This window comes from Neomonachus schauinslandi, chromosome 10 (genome assembly GCF_002201575.2).
Source record: "Neomonachus schauinslandi chromosome 10, ASM220157v2, whole genome shotgun sequence".
Taxonomy (NCBI): Eukaryota; Metazoa; Chordata; class Mammalia; order Carnivora; family Phocidae; genus Neomonachus; species Neomonachus schauinslandi.
In genome coordinates this window covers 21,834,720-21,855,464 of record NC_058412.1, presented here as the reverse complement: position 1 = coordinate 21,855,464, position 20,745 = coordinate 21,834,720, and the positions used below count along the sequence as shown (strand labels likewise).

Genomic DNA, 20,745 nt, shown 5'->3' with positions numbered 1-20,745 from the left:
GGTTCAAATTTTTAAGACTAGTGGCTTCTAGGTATAGAATATTGAAATTAATATCTATAAGTATATAATCTATAGGTGCAGAACACTGAAATTAATACTTAATGGTAAAATAAAATACTTTTTAGAATATTTACATTGGAGAATAGGCACCAGATGGTCAAGGTTAGGTACTCTGATAAAGCAGGTCATTTTAAGATACCTGAGATTCTCCTGGCCTGGAACTATCACAGGCTATTTTAGCTAGAGCAGTTCTCAAACTTAACATCATGGGAATTCCCTGATGGACTTACTAAAACAGATTTCTAGGTCCCACTCCCACAGTTTCTGATTCAGGTCTTAAGTGTTGTGTTTTTAACAATTTTCCAGGTCATGCTGATGCTTCTGGTCCAGTGATCATACTTGAGAACTGCTGAATTGGAGTACAGATTAGGCATGGATAAAATTCCTTAAGAGAAATACACTATGTTTTAAGATACTGTGAAGAATGTGGAAGGTTTGCCTTACCAAAGCTATTATATATGGAATGTGCACCTTACCCAAATCCATGGTCTTTGAATAAATCACAAAGAATACTTCGCCTTAAAGTATAATAGAAACGGTGCCTAGCTCTGTACCTGGTTACTTGGTATGTGTACATGGGAGACTTTAGTAAACATCCCCTCTTTACTGAGACAGGTTTGGACATGTGGCTTTAAACCTCTGTGTTGAATAGAAGCGAACCTACTTGCAATTACATAATTTTCTTATTTGAAATTATGACAGGCAGGCTTACAACAAAGTTAAAATTAAAAACACTTTATCCAAGTCATCATCCAAAGCAGGATTCTTATTCATTGGTCATATGTTTTGCTCACTTTCTTCAATGAACCTGTTGTCCTATAGTGAGTTACCCCCACACTTTGTACCCAAGATTGACTGGTTGCCAAGGAGACTCCACTGCCACCCTGGGCAAGCTCATGTTTCCACTCCCTTTTGGCTAAAAAGAGGGGAACTCATGGTACAGGGTCAAGGGCAAGATGCTGGGAAAGTAGAATACAGATCCAACCTGACAGAGATTTGAAGTGAAAAGTTCTTGCTGTTCCATCCATCAGCAGCAAAAGTTCAAATGATAAAACTTGAAGCTTTAGGTTTGAAGGGATATCAGCATCCAAGAATAGTCAGAATATCCTTCCTTGCATAAATCCAAGGGACAGGCCAAGGGGAACCTGCATCTACCTGCCAGGTCCAATGGTTTTCTATCCCTGGCTGCATCTAAGTCAAATTTCCCTATAAGAAAAACTCTGCTAACTCTGAACAAAATTGTCCTTTATAGTAGCCCCCAATCAGAGGTTAGGATAGTTCCTTCACAGAGTTCCAAAATTCTGGACTTCTAGAAACTACTTGTTGTTTCTCTTCCAATACTGTGCCATTGATTCTTGCATAAAATTCTGGAATGCTGGCTCTTCACGGCTTTCCTCCGTAACTACAAGGAAAAAAAGGTCAAGTCTTAACTTTCCCAATAGACAGATTAGAGCTGCTGTCACCAATCTATCAGAAATAGTACTCTGCTTCTAATAAACTACGTGTTCACTCCTCACAATGAGGAAATATCTCCCAGAAGCATGCTCTATTTATCATGTTGCCCAAAATTTACAGTTTCTTTCACCTGTAAATGTGGAGAATATCTCCCTCATTGAGTAACTAAAATGAGGTCCCACTCCTAGGTATTTTTAACCAAGAAAAACATATACAGCAACTTTATTCATAATAACTAAAATCTGGAAACAACCCTAATGGCAATCAGCTGATGAATGGACAAACAACTTGTGGTAAAAGCCACATCATGGAATATTATTCAATAAAAAGAACATACTTCTGATACATGGATGGATTGCAAAAGCATTACACGGACTGAAAAAAAGTCAAATCCAAAAAGCTAAATATTGTGATCCTAATTATACAACATTCTGGAAAAAGCAAAATTATAGGAACAGAAATCAGATTAGTGATTGCCAAAAACTAAGTGTGCAGGAAGGGGACTGAATAAAAACAAGCATGAGGAACTTGACTATGATGGCTGTTACAAGTGCACATATATTTGTTAAAAACTCATCAAACTAGGGGCACCTGGGTGGCTCAGTCGTTAAGCGTCTGCCTTCGGCTCAGGTCATGATCCCAGAGTCCTGGGATCGAGCCCCACATCAGACTCCCTGCTCAGCAGGAAGCCTGCTTCTCCCTCTTCCACTCCCTCTCTTGCTGTGTTCCCTCTCTCGCTGTGTCTCTATCAAATAAATAAAAATCTTTAAAAAAAAAAAAAAGGGGGGGGTGAGCTTTACTGTTTGTAAACTATACCTCAATAAATCTGAGTCAATGAGGCAGTTTAGATGTTAGCATCTGGCACACTGGATGGTAAAGAGAGGTTTGCTCTCGGTCATAGCTAGAACCAAAAAGCGTTGTTTCAAGAAACAGATTCTGTTCACAGTACATAAAACTATGCCAGGTGGAACCCTTTTGGGTTTCCAGAGCCATTCTATCCTCAGTGTTACAGTCCCTTCTAACTGGTTTCGGTCTGCTGAGGCCTCCTTATGCATTCTTCACCGCCCCCCACCTCATGTATTTTTAAAACAGTAATTACACGAAACAAAAATCCTGGATTTCTCAAATTGAGTTAGGACCTAAAGATGAGAAGACAAGAGACTAACAAAAAGCCTGCAATGAGCTCAATATTAACCATTCAGTAGAAAGGCCAGGAACTCAATATATGGAACTCTTTCCCACTGCTCTATCGGGTGCCATCTTTCTCTCCCCTATCACTCTGGCTGCATCTATATGGTTTCTCTCAACAAGAAAGCTCCTGAGCAAACAATGTGGGGATAAGCAGCTACTCTCTTCTCATGAGCCACCTCAGCCATCTCTCACCTCTGTGATCAATATCATCAGTATCACTGTCTGCTTCTTCATCCTCTTCATCCAAAGTTCCCCGAGTCAGGATCAAGTCAGAAGGGTCAAGTGCAGGAGATAAGCTGTCTACGGAGAAAACACCTATCAGTAGCATGTCATGAACCTATGTCTCCCCCAAAAGGTGATTTTTTTTTTTTTAAAGATTTTATTTATTTGAGAGAGAGAATGAGAGAGAGAGAGCATGAGGGGGGGAGCGTCAGAGGGAGAAGCAGACGCCCTGCTGAGCAAGGAGCCCGATATGGGACTCGATCCCGGGACTCCAGGATCATGACCTGAGCCAAAGGCAGTCGCTTAACCAACTGAGCCACCCAGGCGTCCCCCAAAAGGTGATTTTGATTCAGTAACTATGATTATAAATTAGCAGGATGAAAATGCTCATGATAAATATAAATGCTGACTCTTACCTCTTCTAAATGTATTATTGTTTTAATACCACTTAACATTTTACAGTAGTGTAGTTCACAAAATGCTTTCAGGATCCCAGTAACCCAAAAGGTGCTATTTTTAAGCTGAGGAAAATAATTCTCAGGTATCTTGTCCTGGTAGTAACATCATTCGTTTTAGTAGCTCACAGCTTAGAAGAGGCTATAGTTTTTCCTATGAAGACTAAAGGTATCTGAGCAGATGCAGTGTGTGATGAGTCAGCGTAAAAGTGTAGAGTACTAAGGAATATTCCTGGTGGAAATTTAAGTTCTGAGGGTCTGAAGAGAATAGATGGTGAAATGACAGAGAGTAAAGGAGCCAGGATATTATTCAAGAAAAAGAGGGAGGGAGGAAAATGGGAAATTGAATATACTAATAGAGGCAAATTCCCTACTCGGAAACTGAACAAGGGCTAAGTGCCAATCAAAGTCGAATCACTTCATTTCTGTGCAGGGAATTCAGCCTGCAAGGGTTGGACTCAGAACCTAAAGCGATGCCCAGTATCCTGGAGCCGCGGGAGGACATGACCACTCTCTTCAGGAGCCTAGTTGGAGAGAAGTCAGCTGGGGATGGAGGAGGCCAACAGTGGCAACATCAAGGGGCGCAAATCTCAAGGGGACTGTGGCCCTGAAGAAGGATGGTGACATGGCGTGCTAACAGTCAGTGCTTAAGTCTGTGCCCAGCTATACTTGTGATTTTCCCCAAATAATTTACTGCAAGTCCCCAACCTTTAACAGGTTATCTGAGTATGGAAGACCTTTTGCAGCAGATTTAACATTTGCTACTTCACATATTCTTGAGTGAAGAGCACAGAAATTTATGTCACTGGGGTGCACAACAAAGACAGCCAGGTGAGTTCACATAACTGGTAAACCCCGCCAGTTTCTAGCATCTCCCCGCTCCAAGTGGCTTTGCTGTTGTCTACTAAAGATACAGCAAAAGCTGTCGTGAACAGAACTTCATTCCTTTAAAGGCCAGTCCATCCATAAGTGTGGGTGGGTGGGGGCGCATAGATACTAAATATGAGCACCAACCTAGAAACCCCTAAGAATCAATGACAAAATTAATTCAAACAATAAGAAAATTCAGGGGCACCTGGGTGGCTCAGTCGGTTGGGCAACCGATTCTTGGTTTCAGCTCAGGTCATGATCTCATGGGTCACAGGATCGAGCCCCCCACTGGGCTCCTCACTCAGCACACAGTCTGCTTCCAATTCTTTCTCTCTTCATCTTCCCCCTCTGCCGCTCCCACCCCGCACGTGTACTCTCTCTCAAATAAATAAATCTTTAAAAAATATTAAAAAACAAAGAAATTCAATAAAGTAGCAAAATAAAAAGACTAATATATGGAAATGAAAAGTCTTCATATACACAAACATAACCAGTTAGAAGATACAGTGGTTCAGAAAATCCCATTTTCAACACTAACAAAGAAGATAAAATACTTGGAAAATTTTAACAAAAACTATGCAAAAACCACAAGGGAAAACTCCTGAAAAATACAAAAGTACACTTAAAAATATAAACATATTCCTTATCCTTGGATAGAGAGATTCAACATGAGTCTGCAGTTCACCCTATATTAACGTACATAATGCAATACCAATAAAAATACCAAAAAGTTTTTTTAGCAAACTAAATAAGTTGATGCTAAAGTTCATGTGGAAAAACAAACATGCAAGAATAGCCACGGAAACACTAAAAAAGAAAAATATGAAAAGGGACTAGCCATGGCAGACATTAAAACATTCTATAAAGGAAGGGGCGCCTGGGTGGCTCAGTTGTTAAGCGTCTGCCTTCGGCTCAGGTCATGATCCCAGGATCCTGGGATCGAGCCCCGCATCGGGCTTTCTGCTCCGTGGGAAGCCTGCTTCTCCCTTTCCCACTCCCCCTGCTTGTGTTCCCTCTCTCGCTGTGTCTCTCTCTGTCAAATAAATAAATAAAATTAAAAAAAAAAAATTCTATAAAGGCCCTACGTAATTATAACAGTGTGGTACAGACAAATAGTCCAGAAGAATAAAATGGCAAGTCCAAAAATATACCCAAGTACACATGGAACTTTAGTATACCATGTAGGTAGCATCTCAGATCGCTGGGGCAAAGGTAGACTTTTTGAGAAACAGTGCAGGTACAACTTTATGAAAAAGGTAACACAGACCTATACTTTACACCATACCCAGGAATAAACTCTAAATGGATCAGGGATCTAAATGCAGAAAATGAGGGGCACCTGGGTGGCTCAGTTGGTTAAGCCCCTGACTCTTGGTTTCGGCTCAGGTCATGATCTCAGGGTCATGAGATCAAGGCCCACTTTGGGCTTCGTGCTTAGTGCAGAGCCTGCTGGAGATTCTTTCCCCTCCCTCTCCTTCCCTCTCTGTTCCTCCCTTCTGCTGGGATAACTGGCACATTCTCTCTCTCAAATAAATAAATAAAAATCTTTAAATGTAGGGCGCCTGGGTGGCTCAGTTGGTTAAGCGACTGCCTTCGGCTCAGGTCATGATCCTGGAGTCCCAGGATCGAGTCCCACATCGGGCTCCCTGCTCAGCGGGGGGTCTGCTTATCCCTCTGACCCTCTTCCCTCTCATGCTCTCTGTCTCCCATTCTCTCTCTCAGATAAATAAATAAAATCTTAAAAAAAAAAAAAAATCTTTAAATGTAGACAGTGGGGTGCCTGGGTGGCTCAGTGGGTTAAGCGTCTGCATTCAGCCTAGGTCATGGTCCCATGGTCCTGGGACTGAGTCCCACATTGGGTTCCCTGCTCAGTGGGAAGTCTGTTTCTCCTTCTCCCTTTGCCCCTTCCCCCAATTCATGTTCTCTCTCGCTCACTCACTCTCTCTCAATCAATAAATACATATAATGAAACCATACAAGTACTACAATAAAACATGAGTAAATTCCTCTTTAGCACAGCATAGATAAGGGATTCCCAATTATGAATCAAAATCCAGATGCAGTAAAAAAGAAGGCAAGTAAATTTGATTACGTCAAAACAAAAACTTTCACCTGGCAAAATAACACCATGGACAAAGTCAAAAAACAAGTGACAAACAGAAAATATTTCTAACAGGCATCACAGAAAAATGGATACTATCCCTATTACATTAATGGATACTAAAACTAGTGGGTAAACATGTGAAAATTAGAAGGATATTCATATGGTCTCAAAGCATCACCCAAAAAAAGACTTACTATAAAGGGAGAAAGAACTTTACAATGAAAAACCTGGCAGACACCACTTTAAGCAAGTAATCAAAATTAACATCACCAATGATGGGACAAATCTACATCGTGGGCCTTGGACGTTATGCATGGAAAAATCACAACTTCACTTCTGTAAAGTGCTGCCACCAATGAGCCACCTGAACTGAGTCCTGAGGGAGTGTCAGACAAACCCAAACTGAGGAACATTCTATCAGATATCTGTCTCATACACTTCAGAATTGTCACTACCATGAAATACAAAGAAAAACAAAGGAACCATTCCAGATTAAAGGAGAACAAGAGTCAAGATAACTCAATGCAATGCAGATCCAGGATTTTCTCCTGCTACACAGGGCAAATGGCTACATCTAAATAAGGAACACAGTTATCAGAGTTAGTTTCCTAATTTTTAGTAATGAGCTTATATAAAATAATATCCTTGTTTTTAGAAATAATATACTCAAATATTCAAGGATAATATTCAAGAGTAAGTCTATAGGGCGCCTGGGTGGCTCAGTTGGTTGAGCGACTGCCTTCGGCTCAGGTCATGATCCTGGAGTCCCGGGGTCGAGTCCCGCATCGGGCTCCCTGCTCGGCGGGGAGTCTGCTTCTCCCTCTGACCCTCCCCCCTCTCCTGCTCTCTCTCTCTCATTCTCTCTCTCAAATAAATAAAATCTTTAAAAAAAAAAAAAAAAAAGTAAGTCTATAACTTATTCTTAAATGATTTTGAAAAAAGGAATATATATTTTATTTATAAATATATTTACATGCTTATATATAAGTCATACATAATGAGAAAAAGAAAAAGAATGAAGTAAGTGTGGTAGAATGTTAACATTTTGCGAATCTGGTTGAATGGTATATAGTAATTCTTATACTAGCCACACAATTTTTCTGTTAATCTGAAAGCAGGTCAAAATAAACAGGAAAAGAAAAAAAAAACAACGCAGGGGTTGGAGAGTAAAAAGTATTTAAGAAAATTGTAGGTGGGGGGACGGGGTAATTGGGTGATGGGCGTGAAGGAAGGCACTTGATGTAATGAGCACTGGGTGTTGTATGCAACTAATGAATCACTAAACTCTACCCTGAACCTAACAATACACTGTATGTTAACTAAATTTTTTTAAAAAAATATTTAAGAAAATAGAGAAGATACCAAGTATCTTGCCAAAGTAAAGCAAAAACTACCTGAAGAGGAAGAAATCAAAGTGGTATAGTTATATACAAGTTTCAGGAGTTTACCTTTCCAAATCACACACAAAGTAAATGTGATATAAAAAATAAATAGATACATCAATCTCAAACACCACTTTATCTTTATCCTTTTCTCGCTCTTAAATATAAGTATCTTCCTGCTCAGTGGAAGTAGGCATATCCTCCTTTTAGTTCCTAACACCAAGAGACTCTCCAATACCTGTGGCAGTCCCTGTGTCCAAGGCTACAGAGCCCAGATCTTTCCGAAGGCGTTCCAGTTGTTCCTTCTGCTGCTGGCTCTGTGCACTGGCCTGTATATACAGAGAAAAATATCTTCATATTAAAGAAGGAGTCCTAGGGGCACCTGGGTGGCTCTGGCAGTTAAGCGTCCAACTCTTGATTTTGGCTCAGGTCATGATCTCAGGGTCACTGAGTGTGGAGCCTGCCTAAGATTCTCTCCCTCCACCCCCCCCCCCCCCCCCCACCAACGCACCCACCCTCTCTCCAAAATAAATATAAATAAAATAAAATCTTAAAAAAAAAAAAGAGCCCCAAGTTAGATGCCAGACTTCTAACAAGAGATGACTAAATATACAAATACCAGAGGCTATTTAGACACCGAGGCAGGTAAGAAACACTGAGGCAGATACAGAAACACCAAGCAGTGTGGGCCCAGAGGAGCACAAGTTCAGACTAGAGGGCTCTGCAGACAGAATTAGAGGTTTCAGAAACTGGATACAAGAACACATCAAAAGAACCCTCAAGCAGACATAGCAGTGGTAAGGGGCCCAATGCAGCTGAAGAGGGCAGGCCAAGTGATTATTTGGAATAAGCACTGTGAACCACCTCTTTTTTCTTAAAATTCTATAACCAGTCCTTAAATGAGCCTCAGGAGTAGGAGGGGGGTGGGGCCCAAGAAGTGCTTAGCAAATGTAACTGGAAAAATCAGATTTAAAAAACTTCAAATAAAGAGAAGAAAAATAATTAAGGGGCCCTTCTGCATCTAGACAGCACACATACAAATTTACTAATTTAAATAACAAACATCTAAAACATACACTGATAGCCAAAACAAAGGATTTATGGCACGAGGATTAGTGCATGGTTTAAAGTTATATTTTAGTGGTCCAAAATACACAAATAGCCTCCTCTCTTACCACTGACTTCTTCAGACGTTCATATTCAGGACGATACTCCCTGGAAAGAGAAAACACTTTCTAAATTCCTTTATTTAATAATCTGTCCTGCCCACCCCCACATCACTTCTATTTTCCTAGGTCCCTGACAGTAACAGAAGACCTTACTTCACTGAACATTATATGTAACAAGTCAGTCACGGAGATTATACCCCTATGGAATTAAAAGTCAAGGTGCTTGCCCCCACCCTGAAACCCCAAAGAGACAAAAGACTGCTGGCCTGGAAAGATTAACTCTAGAATCCATGACTCATGAGCTCATCATTTGTTTGGATAAAACTAAGATGAATAAAAGAAGGGAGCCTGGGGTGCCTGGGTGGCTCAGTCAGTTAAGCGTCTGCCTTCGCCTCAGGTCATGATCTCAGGGTCTCAGGGGATCGAGCCCCACATCGGGCTCCCTGCTCAGCGGGGAGCTTGCTTCCTCCCTCTCCCTCTGCCCCTCCCTCTGCTTGTGTGTTTGTGCGCGCGCTCTCTCTCTGTCAAATAAATTTTAAAAAAAAGGGAGGCCTGTTGGGCTCAGGAAGCCCAATATGTAATTATGTGGCTTATCTGGGAAGTTACAAAAGGATACAGAAAGGTCTATCCTAAGACTTTGGTAACACACAGAAAGACCCCTTGTCTGATGAATCAAAATGAAAATAATGTGTCTAAAAACCACCATGTGGTTGTTAGAATCTTGCTAAGTATGAAGCCAAAGGAACATGCTAGTAAGTGGCCAATTATCATGCCACCAGCCCAAGGAAAGTGCTCTGATTACACTTTCCTGTAAGTAAACAGAATTCCGTATTAACCATGATAACAGTAATAACCACCATTTATCATGAAGTGTGCTTGCTATGTGTCAGCAATTGTGCTAGGTGCTTGGATATATTTTCTCAAATAATGCTCACAACAACCTTAACAATAAATGCTATTATCCCTGATCTACAAATGATGAAAACTTGCTAAGGCCACTCATTTATTCAGTGGAGAAAACAGAAATCCAACCCATGTCTGTCTGACTCCAAAGTCTATGTTCTTAATCCAGGGTCAGCCAATGTGGCAAACAAGCCAAATCATGTCTATTTTTGTATATAAAGTTTTATTGGAACACAGCCATGCCCATTCATTTGCAAATTATTTATGGATGCTTTTGCCCTACAATGACAGTTAAGCAGTTGCAACAAAGATCGTATGGCCCACAAAAACCTAAAATATTTACTATCTGGCTTTTTACAAAAAGTCTGAAGACTCCTGCTCTTAATCATTCAATACAGCGAAGGTTTTATACTCCTATTTTTAAAAAAGGTTAATGGGGACTTGTTATTCCTAAGTGTGCACATACAGATCCAGTACACATACACATGGCAAACATAATACCTGTACTATGAAAACCAAAATGCTTTGCTGACAAAACTGCTACCATATCAGATTGTATGTTACTAAAAATGTCATCAACAGGATTTTTCTTTATCCTCACCTTTCATATTCTTCCGCAGCACTGGTGACTTGCATGAAGAGTTCATCTAAGCCTGTACCCAGAACAGCAGACACACCCACCACCTGTCAAAAGCATCAGTACCACTGAGGAAACTGTATATTTTTAAATGGTGTATATTACTTTGTTCAAATATCATAAAATCTTCATAAAAGTTGTTTAGATACTTCAAGAAGTCTCTGACAAAGAGTGAAGCTAAAACAAAACAGCACACATACTCAAAAGCCATGGAAAGATGTCTATGGAAAAGAGAGGACTAGAAAAAAAAGAGGAGAAACACGTAGCAAGACTTGTCATCTATTCCCTGTCAAATCCAACCACTGTTTTCTATAAAAATTAGTATCGCAATGCCTTTGCTTGGGCAATTACCATCCTCCCTGCCACCCCAACACACTTTTGCTTATATAAATCGTACTCTTCCTGGGTGCCTGGGTGGCTCAGTCGGTTAAGCGTCTGCCTTCAGCTCAGGTCGTGATCCCAGGGTCCTGGGATAGGGTCCTGCATTGGGCTCCCTGCTCAGCGGGGAGTCTGCTTCTCTCTCTGCCCCTCTCCCCGGCTCATGTGTGTGCTTTTTCTCTCGCACGCGCATACACACACACACAAAAAATAAAATCTTTAAAAAAATAAAAAATAAATCGTACCCTTCCTTCAAAGCATACCTCTAATGCTATATCCTCCAAAATCCTTCATTTCAAGAGTGATCTGCCCTTTACCAGCATGAGCCTCAACCTCCAATCTTCGTAAGGTCCTTAGCACAATATATCATGTTTCAATTCTGTATGTAGCCCTCTCTTCAAACTAAACCATAAACTCTGAAGGTTGGGTCTTTACCTTATTTATCTTTTTTAAGTAATCTCAGTGCCCAAAGTGGGGCTCAAACTCACGACCCTGAGATTAAGAGCCAGCCATATGTTCTAGTGACTGAGCCAGCCAGGCGCCCCTACCTTATTTATCTTTTAAACCTCCAGTTTTCAAACTGGACAACAACACGCAAAAGAATGAAAAAAAAAAACAACCATAAAACTCCCATTTTTATAAGTAATGCTTAAATGCTTTTTTTATGAAGGTAACGAACTTCTTTTCTAAGATAGGTTCAAAACCAGCCCTATGGATTAAGAGATTGTCTGAAGGGACTGTCAGCATAAGGAGAGGAGAAAGTTTACCCTAAGTGAGCTGTAAAATTCATCTAACACCAGGCTCATTGAACGAGTCAGGTTACTGACGTATGTAGTCTCTTGATTCAAGGCATCTTGGAAAGCCTCAAAATCTTGCATCCATTCCACTGCAAAGCTGTGATCAATGATGTCAGTCTGTACCAGAGAGAAGTCAACGATTAGCAACCAGAGATGTGCTTAGATATCAAACTTTGAAAAAATTTTAATTAAGTGGCGACAACAAAGCAATTATTCATGTATTTTTTCTCTGCTTTCACCATTTCCTCCTCCACTACAACAAACCATAAAGGGCCAAGACTACTATAAATAATGAAATGAAGATATGTGTTCTCTTGGTTGAAGCAGACCCTTCACTATCCACTGCCAAGTGACCATGGCGACAGTAGATGCCAGCATATTCCAGGCTCTGAAGTCATGTAGTCTCTTGAATCCTAGCTGTCAACCCAACAACAGTGAAGTTTTCTGTTTTAATTGTGACTGCCAATAAACTAGCAGCCCCTCCCCCATATACAATGCAATTCTGAGGGATAACCTATACACTACGGTTGAGGGGCTACTCTATCTAGTTTAAAAATACTTTGATGAGAGCCACTGATAAATATTCATTCAATCTGATTCAATCTTTCTGCTACAAGTGCTCATGACTTTGTTTCAGATAAGTTTGAATCTGTTCTCCAACATGTGAAAATCCTCACCTACCCAAACCTTCCAATAACACAAGGTTCTGATGAAAAAGAAATACTGAAGGAAGGATCCACTTACTTTATTCATAACCACAATGAAAGGCAGCTTGGTTTTGTACAAGATGCTGAAAATCAAATATCAAGACACTATTAGTAAAAACACTTAAGCTCCTGCTTGCCCAGTGTCAGTCCGTGGGAACTGAGTAAAGAGAAGTGGAATGGGTTCAGACTCCACATATACGTATCCATTCTCACACAGCCCTCAGTTTCCTCTCCCAAGAGGAAAAACCACCACCAACCCTCAAGCAAACAACACACACATTCTCTCTCTTTCTTGGAGTAATAATGCTTTGATACTGATCTTGTTTTTTGTGTATGCTTTTTTTGTAGGGTTGTTTTTACCAAATAACTGTCTTTTAAACAATAAATATGGAAACAAAAAACATTATCAATCATCAGATTTCTATTTGGACTAGGATTTCCTGAATCTAACAAGAAGGGATACCCCTAGTCATATGAGAAGGCACAAATGCTGGCGATGGCTTTTGTGTACACCCCAAGTAAATTCTCTCACATTTAATAATAGTTCGCCTTGTTCCTATGTCTACTGCACTCACATACCCTAGTGAGGCATGTCCTTCTGTCCCCAATGACACCAAGCTGGGGCAAACTTGTGCTTTGTGGAATTATAGAAAAATCTCTTTATTCATAAGCTCTCACATTATAATTTAACTCTACATGTCATAACACAGAAAAGGAGCATTTAGACCAGAGGGCTCTATTCTATTTAGACTTGTTTCATTCAACTGGGAGCAACTACCAAAAGGTTCATATTCATACACGACCTGTTTCTATAAACAAGCAAGGGAGGAAGATGAGAAGCTGCTCACAGAGAATGCCAGCACATGTGTCTCTTTTCTCTTCTAACCTCTCCCCAGCTTACAACTACTAAACTGAGGGGCACATCTGAATGAGCACAAATCCAGGTTGGTAAGTACTCAGGACTCAAATACAAAAGAGAAAAGAAGAGGCCTCCTCCCTTGATGTAATAGCATGCCCACCAGCAATCAATTACCTGCAGGCATAGAGCATATTGGACATGAAGGTCACTGGGTTGGTACTTCTTGATGTATCCATTACATAAATGACAACTGTTGGAAATGAGGACGCCTAAAGCCACAAAATAATCACAGCCTTAGTCAAAGGGCTCATGACCTATCCCCAAACTCTTTTCCCACCTTCCTTAGCAAGGGAGAACCGCCTTAGGCAGGGTGTACAGAGCTTCCACAACTCCCTCCCATATAAGGTCCCATGCAATAAAAAGATGCTTAACCAGTCTAACTCTCTAGTTACTCTCAGTAACCAGACCTACAGTACTCACCAGGGCCTCAGTGATGATTGTCCCAGAAGCTGACCACGTGAACACCTCAATCTGTCCAGGTGTGTCAATCAAGACATATCTGTGTCAAGAACAACCATTAAAGAAGTATTACACTTGTGTAATGCTAAAAGATATTCCAGCACACAAAACACTGAACATCTGGTTATCCAAGATTGGAACCTCTTCACACTGTCAAGTCTAATTTCCTCCCACTGCCCTTAAAACATGTACCACGTTCCCCTGGGCTTTGTTCAATGTCCAATATTCACGCTACCAGGCAGGAGCAGCAGTCCACAAACTGCTGCAAATGATCACAGAGAAACTGTGATAGTTTTAGAAACACACTGCATTAAAGATGAGAGATAAACAAAACGAGAAGGCAAATCTCTTGGGAAACCATCTGGTCTCTTGGGGTGGAGGTGGGGGTGAAGGTGGAGGAGGGGAAGGAGGAATAGAGAGATAGGGGAGTAATAGCTAAATACAGGGTTTCTTCTTGAGGTGATGGAAATATTCTAAAAGTGACTGTAGCTATGGTTGTACAATTCTGTGAATATACCAAAAGCCAACAGACACTTTAAATGGTATATGAATTATATCTAAATAAAGCTGTTTTTAAAAATGAGTAAAAAATTTTGGATAGACATTTCTCCAAATATATACCAATGGCCAAAAAGTACATAAAATGATGTTTAACATTTTTAATCACCGAGGAAATATAAATCAAATCTGATACCACAATGAGACACCACTTCACACTCACTGACATGGCTATAACCAAAAACAAGGACAACAACAAGTATTGGCGAGGGTGTGGACCAGGACCCCTCACACGATGCTGGTGAGAATGTAAAATGGTGCAGCCACCCGGAGCTCGGGTAGGAAGGGAGAATAACAGGAACTGCTAATGAGTATGGTTTCTTTTGAGGATGAAGAGAAAGTTCTGGAATTAGATAGATAGTGGTGATCAGTGCATAACTTTACGAATATACTAAAAACCACTATACTGTATACTTAAAAATTAGGGTGGACCTTTGGTACATGAATTTATATCTCAAAAAAGCTGTTATTTTTTTTTTAACTACCTCTAGTAGTTTTTTATAAAAACATTTTTGTGAAACACCTTATCTATCCATCCTTCTATGTATATATGCATGGAAACATGTGGAATGAGTCACTGATAGTAATAATGGCAATAATACATATAATATTTTATAATAATACTGTATGTTATACATTATAAAATAATATAACACAATATAATAGTAATAATGATGATTGTTACTTCTACTGGGAATCAGGGTGAAATAGTTTCATCTTTTAAGTATTATACGTGGTTTTAATTCTCTATAATTCTTTTTAAGATTTATTTTTAAACAAGGGTTAGTAAGATGTTTCAGAGATCTTAATGCCAACAAATGTGGTTTTCCCAAGAGAAGGCAGGTAGACAACTGAATTTGGACAAAGTCTCAAAAATACCTCCTAGGAAGCCATGGGCATATATGACAGTGATTGGGGGCAGGATACTATTAAATTTAGATCTTCACCATATATCATCTTAATGGGTTGTTGTGGTTTTTTTTTTTTTTGCCCACTTTTTTCTTTTCACTTCTAATGGTTTCATCTCAATCTACACCCTTTCAGAGTTTGATGGTATCCTAAAATCTCGAAACACGTCAACTACAGAGTAATAAATTGGTGTTAAACTGAAATCACTTACTTAGACATGTTCTGGGCCTTCTCAATAAATTTCATCACCTAAAAGAAAAAGATGCCAATTATAACAGGATCCATTTTCAACACAAAAATCACCCTTTCCAGGGTGGCCTGCCTTATAGGCACTATCAACTATTCAATCTCTGTGTTCTCAATTTAGGACACCAACTAATAAACTCAATGAACTAAAGAAACAGAGCCACACCAGCAGCACTGCAACATGCCGGAGTATACTGCAAGGTCCTAAGAAGCTAAAGATGATCTGTCACTGTCGGGACATATCTCTTGGTGCTTCAGTAAAATGTTAACAGCCTGTCTCACGGAGTGATATCAGGGTAAAAAAATTAGTGATTACAAAACACTCTTATGGACATAGGTGATAGAGAGAAACTTAAACAGTGACAATTATTTGTCACACGTAAAAAGCCCCATTATCTTTCCATTCCATGCCTGCTAGTCCATCCCACTCCCCAACCCTCCATTCCATCCTCAAGGTGACACTACAAGCCAAGATCAAGAAAAGAACCTGGATTTTTGTTTTATTGGCTGTCAGAATGTTAAATGTGAAGTGTCTCACAACATTGATCATCCTGTCATAACCTCCTCTGTCTCCCAAAATGCTTACTTACTTTCTATGTATATCCAGGTTTATTGCTCTTTCTCAACGTGAGCAAGCTAAGGCATTTAAAAGTCACAGGTTTTTACACAGCCATGCCTATAAAAGTAAAGACAGACATACCTGATCAAATCTGGTAGCAAAGAGATTGAGTGACGTCACTATACCACCATTGGGCCCAAGTCCATACCTGGACACTAAGCTGAGGATTTAAATTACTTACAGATCAACTTAGATGATGAAATTCACACTTAGGATATCATTCACACAAACAGCATTATAACATTAGTGTTCCATGAATGGATACTGGCAGCTAATCCCTGACATACCACACAACCTTAACCTCACAAGGAATTTTCATTATCCTCATTCCTTTATCATTTTGGGGATGCCGAGGCAAAATGAAGAAATTAAAGTGACCAAAATGGGGTGCCTGGGTGGCTCAGTTGGTTGGGCGACTGCCTTCGGCTCAGGTCATGATCCTGGAGTCCCTGGATCGAGTCCCGCATCGGGCTCCCTGCTCGGCGGGGAGTCTGCTTCTCCCTCTGACCCTCCCCCCTCTCATGTGCTTGCTCTCTCTCTCATTCTCTCTGTCTCAAATAAATAAATAAAATCTTTAAAAAAAAAAAAAAAAGTGGCCAAAATGTAACAGACAGATGCATCTGGCAGTGACAGCTTAATAGCATTAGCCATTAAGATCATCTGAAAATATCATTAAGATATCACACTCCTTGCTCTGATCCTCACTGGTCAATCAACCTGCTGATTAGAATTAGTCTATCCACCTAGACCCACCTATACGGAAAGTACACATTTCATGCAGCAATGTACTAAGAGTTGATCCTACTTCTGAGTTTCCCAGTGTCAGAGGAGGTGGTAGCCTCCAAGGTAACACTACTTTATGGGACCAGGCACAGCACCAGCTAGCCTCTCACTCTCTATGCTCTCCAATTATAATAGCCTGTAGTCTGGGAAGATGGTAAGAAAACTGAAACAAGCTGAAACAGTATTTCTAATCACCTATAATACCTCTTCTCACATTCACCTTTCCATCCTCCTAATTAAATTACTTTAAAGCAATTAAATGCTTTTGCTAGTATATTTCACAAAGAAATGCAAAAATACTCTCAAAGCCACAAAAAACAGATAGTAACTAGTCAGGGATGAGTCAGCAGCGAAGCAGATGCGGAAAAGGATACTGTTTCATGACTTCTTTATACTTCACAGTGTCACGAATATCTGGGGGGAGGCGGGAGGAAGAATTCATTGGAATTTAACAGACAGAAACAATATAGTTGAGACCCTCCACCTATAATATCCTCAGACAACGGGCCTCTCAAGTCATCCCTGCTTCCCCTGAGGAAAAAAAAAAAGTTTCTCTTTTGGTATCTCACTTACTTTTCAAATCTGTTTTCTAAATTTTTAAGCTAAGGTCACTGAACTGTGATGGGGAAAAAAAAAACAAGATCGTGACGAGAAGAACAGGGCAGAAGATGCCCTGCAAGTACCTTCTCACCCAGCAAGAAGCTGAAACCAACCATTCAGACTTCTCTTGTCTGCATTCTCTTCTACTAATTCCCCCAGTTTCACACTGGTTTCCTTCCTTACAAAAGATAACGGGGAAGTAACCCATAAAAAATGTTAGCTAGGAACTCAGAAGTTATGGTAGAAATGGTCTGAGACAAGGAGAAAAGTTGTTTTTTTTTTAAGTAATGTGGCCAAGCTGGGTTTTGGGGGTTTTTTTGAGATTTTTTTTTTTTTTTAACTTACTTGAAAGAGAGAGAGAGCGTGCGCACACATGCATGAGCAGGGGAAGGAGCAGAGAGGGAAGGGGAAAGAATCTCAAGCAGACTCCCCACTGAGCTGGAGCCCAATTCGGGGCTCAATCTCATGACCCTGAGATCATGATCTGAGCTGAAACCAAGAGTTGGACACTTAACCGACTGAGCTACCCAGGCGCCCCAAGAGAAAAGTTTTGTACAACTTTAATACCTTATCAGTGACCCTACGCATAGAAAAAGGCAGCTAAAAAAAAATGCAGAATTGTTGAATCACTATATTGTACACCTGAAACTAATATAACATTGTATGTTAACTATACTGGAATTAAACTAAAAATAAAAGAAAGAAAAGAAAAAGGGAGATGAATCAAGAAAAAAGTTTATTTCTTACTAACTGCCTACTGGTAACAACGGTAATACAGACATGATTTTTCAAAAGGAATTAATACATCCAGTAATATCTAACTAAACCTGTCTACCAGCCTGTAGACCCCACCAACTATTAGAATTCCATCTTTTTTTTAAATTTAGGTATAACTGACATACAGTATCTTACTAATTTCAGGTTTACATCATAATGATTCGATATTTTTATATATTTCAAAATGATCTCCACAGTAAGTCTGGTTATCATGTTACCATACAAAGTTATTATATTATTGACTATATTCCCTATGCTGTACGTTATATCCCCATGACTTACAGTGTACCTAGACGTTTGTACCTCTTAATCCCCTTCACCTATTTCACTCACCTCCCAACTCCTCCCTGCTCTGGTAACCAACAGTTTGTTTCCTGTATCTATGAGTCTGTTTCTGTTTTGTTTTGTTTTTTAGGTTCCACATATAAGTGAAACCATAAGGTATTTGTCTTTCTCTGTCTTGGCTTATTTCACTTAACATAACACCCTCTAGGTCCATCCATGTTGTCCCAAATGGTAAGACTTTATTCTTTTTTATGGCTGAGTAATTTTCCATGGTATATATATACCACATCTTCTTTATCCAGTCATCTATCAACAGAAGTCCATCCTTTAAATGAGAAGATACCAACTTTTTCCCAAACTCTTCCCAAAATGATCTCTGCTTCTTAACAAGGTTTTCCTTTATTAGTATGATTGGGGTACAAGCAGCTTAACAGGATTAAGAAGAGACAAAGAGGGAGAGGATTAGCACAGTGACAGCCAGGAAATCAGGAGGCCCCTGTATCCTATCAAGAACCATGACAGTGAATCATATCCACTCTTAATTTTTTTCACAGTCACAGATCCTCTGAAAGTCTGATGATAACTGGAAACCTCTCCCCAAAACAATGCATATATGCATATACACATTTTCCCATGTAACTTTGGGAGTGGAAGAAAGGTTCCTATAGATCAGTAAGTGAACTACCACACGGGAACCCTTAAACTCTAAACTTTTGAGAAAAGAAACTAAACAAAAAAGGTTTATGTATCAGAGTCTGCTGAAGGTTTTATGACCTTGAGGTGAGAGGACTGACTTTCTGTCACTTCATTATCACAAATAACAATAGCCTGATACTCTCTGGTCAGAAAGAGGGGAGAGATAACAGTGAGAGGTAAGGAAATAAACTTACTTAGGAAAAGGAGTAAACAAAGAAAATGTGAATAAAGGAGAAGGCTTGTTTAGAGATTCTAGGAAATTCAAGGAAAATGAAAGTAGTTTAGAAAAATGAAAATGAGGGGCACCTGGGTGGCTCAGTCAGTTAAGCGTCTGCCTTCAGCTCAGGGCATGATCCCAGAGTCCTGGTATGGAGTGGGAATGGGGCTCCCTGCTCAGCAGGAAGTCTGCTTCTTCCTCTCCCTCTGCCCCTCCCCCTGCTCCTTCTCTCTCTCTCTCTCTCTCTCTCTCTCTCTCTCTCAAATAAATAAATAAAATCTTAAAAAAAAGAAAAAAATTAAAGCATTAAAGACTGGTGGGCTGGAAACTTTCCATTTTCTGAGCGACTTCACACAATTTACACAGTTCTTACAATTTACTCACCAATATTAGCAGGAAAGGGTACTTCATGTACAGCTGGGTCCAGATTAATCACATAAGGTGGAGAGCCTTGGCTATGTAGATGTCCAGTAAGCCTCTGCAGAGATATGAGAAGAGCGATGGAGTAAGACAAAGAGGGAATAAGGCGCCAAGATTCCTGTATCGATCATACCTGAAGACTCCTACACTTCCATTTCCCTCGACCTGAAATATTCGTCCCCGATATCCACCTCCAACATTCAACTCTCATAAATGCTATCTCTTCTTTATCACCCGTCTAAGAGTCTCCCCTACTCTCGATCACTTATTTACCTGATTTGTGTGAGGTTTTTTTCTATCACTCCCATTAAAATATTAGCTCCCCAAAGCGGGAACCTCGTCAAATTCAATCTCTGTATCTCCAGTGCTTGAAACATAAGAGCTGCGCAAGAAAAAATTCTTTAGTAATCTACACCAAAAGCCTGTATGCTAGCACTGTATTAACTGCCAGCTGCATGTAAGCCTCTGCCTTCGAGGAGTCGGCAATTTTACCGGTTAAGACAATTCCAGAACAACGTGGTAAGTTGTACCAAATATGAACTGAGGGTGCGAAGAAGACCGCCCTAAGTAAACCTGGCTAGAGTCCAAAAAGGCTAGCCTAAGAAGGAACCGATGTTGCTGGGAAGTACCTTAAAGCCACACGCGGGTCCCCTCCAACCCTCCTGAGACCTCCCTCCCGTTCTCCCTGGCCTTCCGCCCACCACTGACAACCTCTCGCGTGCACCTACTACGCCCGCGCCGTGTACGTCACCTGTACAAAGGTGGTTTTCCCAGATCCCGCCATTCCCAACACTAACAGACAAACTGAAGGCCGAGGACCCCCCGAAGCCTGCAACGCAGCTGCCTCTGCGGGCGCCGCCATCTTTCTCCTGGCTCCGCCCCCTCTACCATAGAGACGCCGCGTGCCTAGAGAGGCTGAAGTGCCGC

The 20,745-nt window shown here is 40.4% G+C and overlaps 1 protein-coding gene across 3 annotated transcripts; it reads right to left on the bottom strand.

The window, feature by feature from the left end:
• Positions 1-779: 779 nt before the first annotated feature.
• Positions 780-20,712, bottom strand: GPN1 (GPN-loop GTPase 1). Of its 3 annotated transcripts, XM_021697332.1 has the most exons (14): positions 20,570-20,712; positions 19,783-19,876; positions 17,198-17,237; positions 16,122-16,188; positions 15,387-15,424; positions 13,670-13,748; positions 13,364-13,458; positions 12,368-12,413; positions 11,594-11,740; positions 10,413-10,495; positions 8,915-8,954; positions 7,978-8,068; positions 2,899-3,006; positions 780-1,462 (listed from the first exon to the last, which is right to left on the bottom strand). In XM_021697332.1, the coding sequence occupies exons 1-14, from the start codon at positions 20,678-20,680 to the stop codon at positions 1,377-1,379; spliced, it is 1,125 nt and encodes a 374-aa protein (XP_021553007.1). In that variant the 5' UTR covers positions 20,681-20,712; the 3' UTR covers positions 780-1,376. The 3 variants fall into 3 exon arrangements, with proteins under 3 accessions (XP_021553007.1, XP_021553008.1, XP_021553009.1); XM_021697333.2 differs by lacking the exon at positions 15,387-15,424 and having other exon boundaries at positions 13,670-13,720; positions 20,570-20,685; XM_021697334.2 differs by lacking the exons at positions 16,122-16,188; positions 17,198-17,237 and having other exon boundaries at positions 20,570-20,647.
• Between the last annotated feature and the right edge of the window lie 33 nt (positions 20,713-20,745).

Coding starts and splice junctions, on each gene's coding strand:
- GPN1 (XM_021697332.1), bottom strand. CDS start 20,680: ATGGCGGCGCCCGCAGAGGCAGCTGCGTTGCAGGCTTCGGGGGGTCCT. Junction 19,877..20,569: donor GGAAAACCACCTTTGTACAG/GTGACGTACACG, acceptor ATATCTCTGCAG/AGGCTTACTGGACATCTACA. Junction 12,414..13,363: donor AATATGCTCTATGCCTGCAG/GTAATTGATTGC, acceptor TTTGATTTTCAG/CATCTTGTACAAAACCAAGC.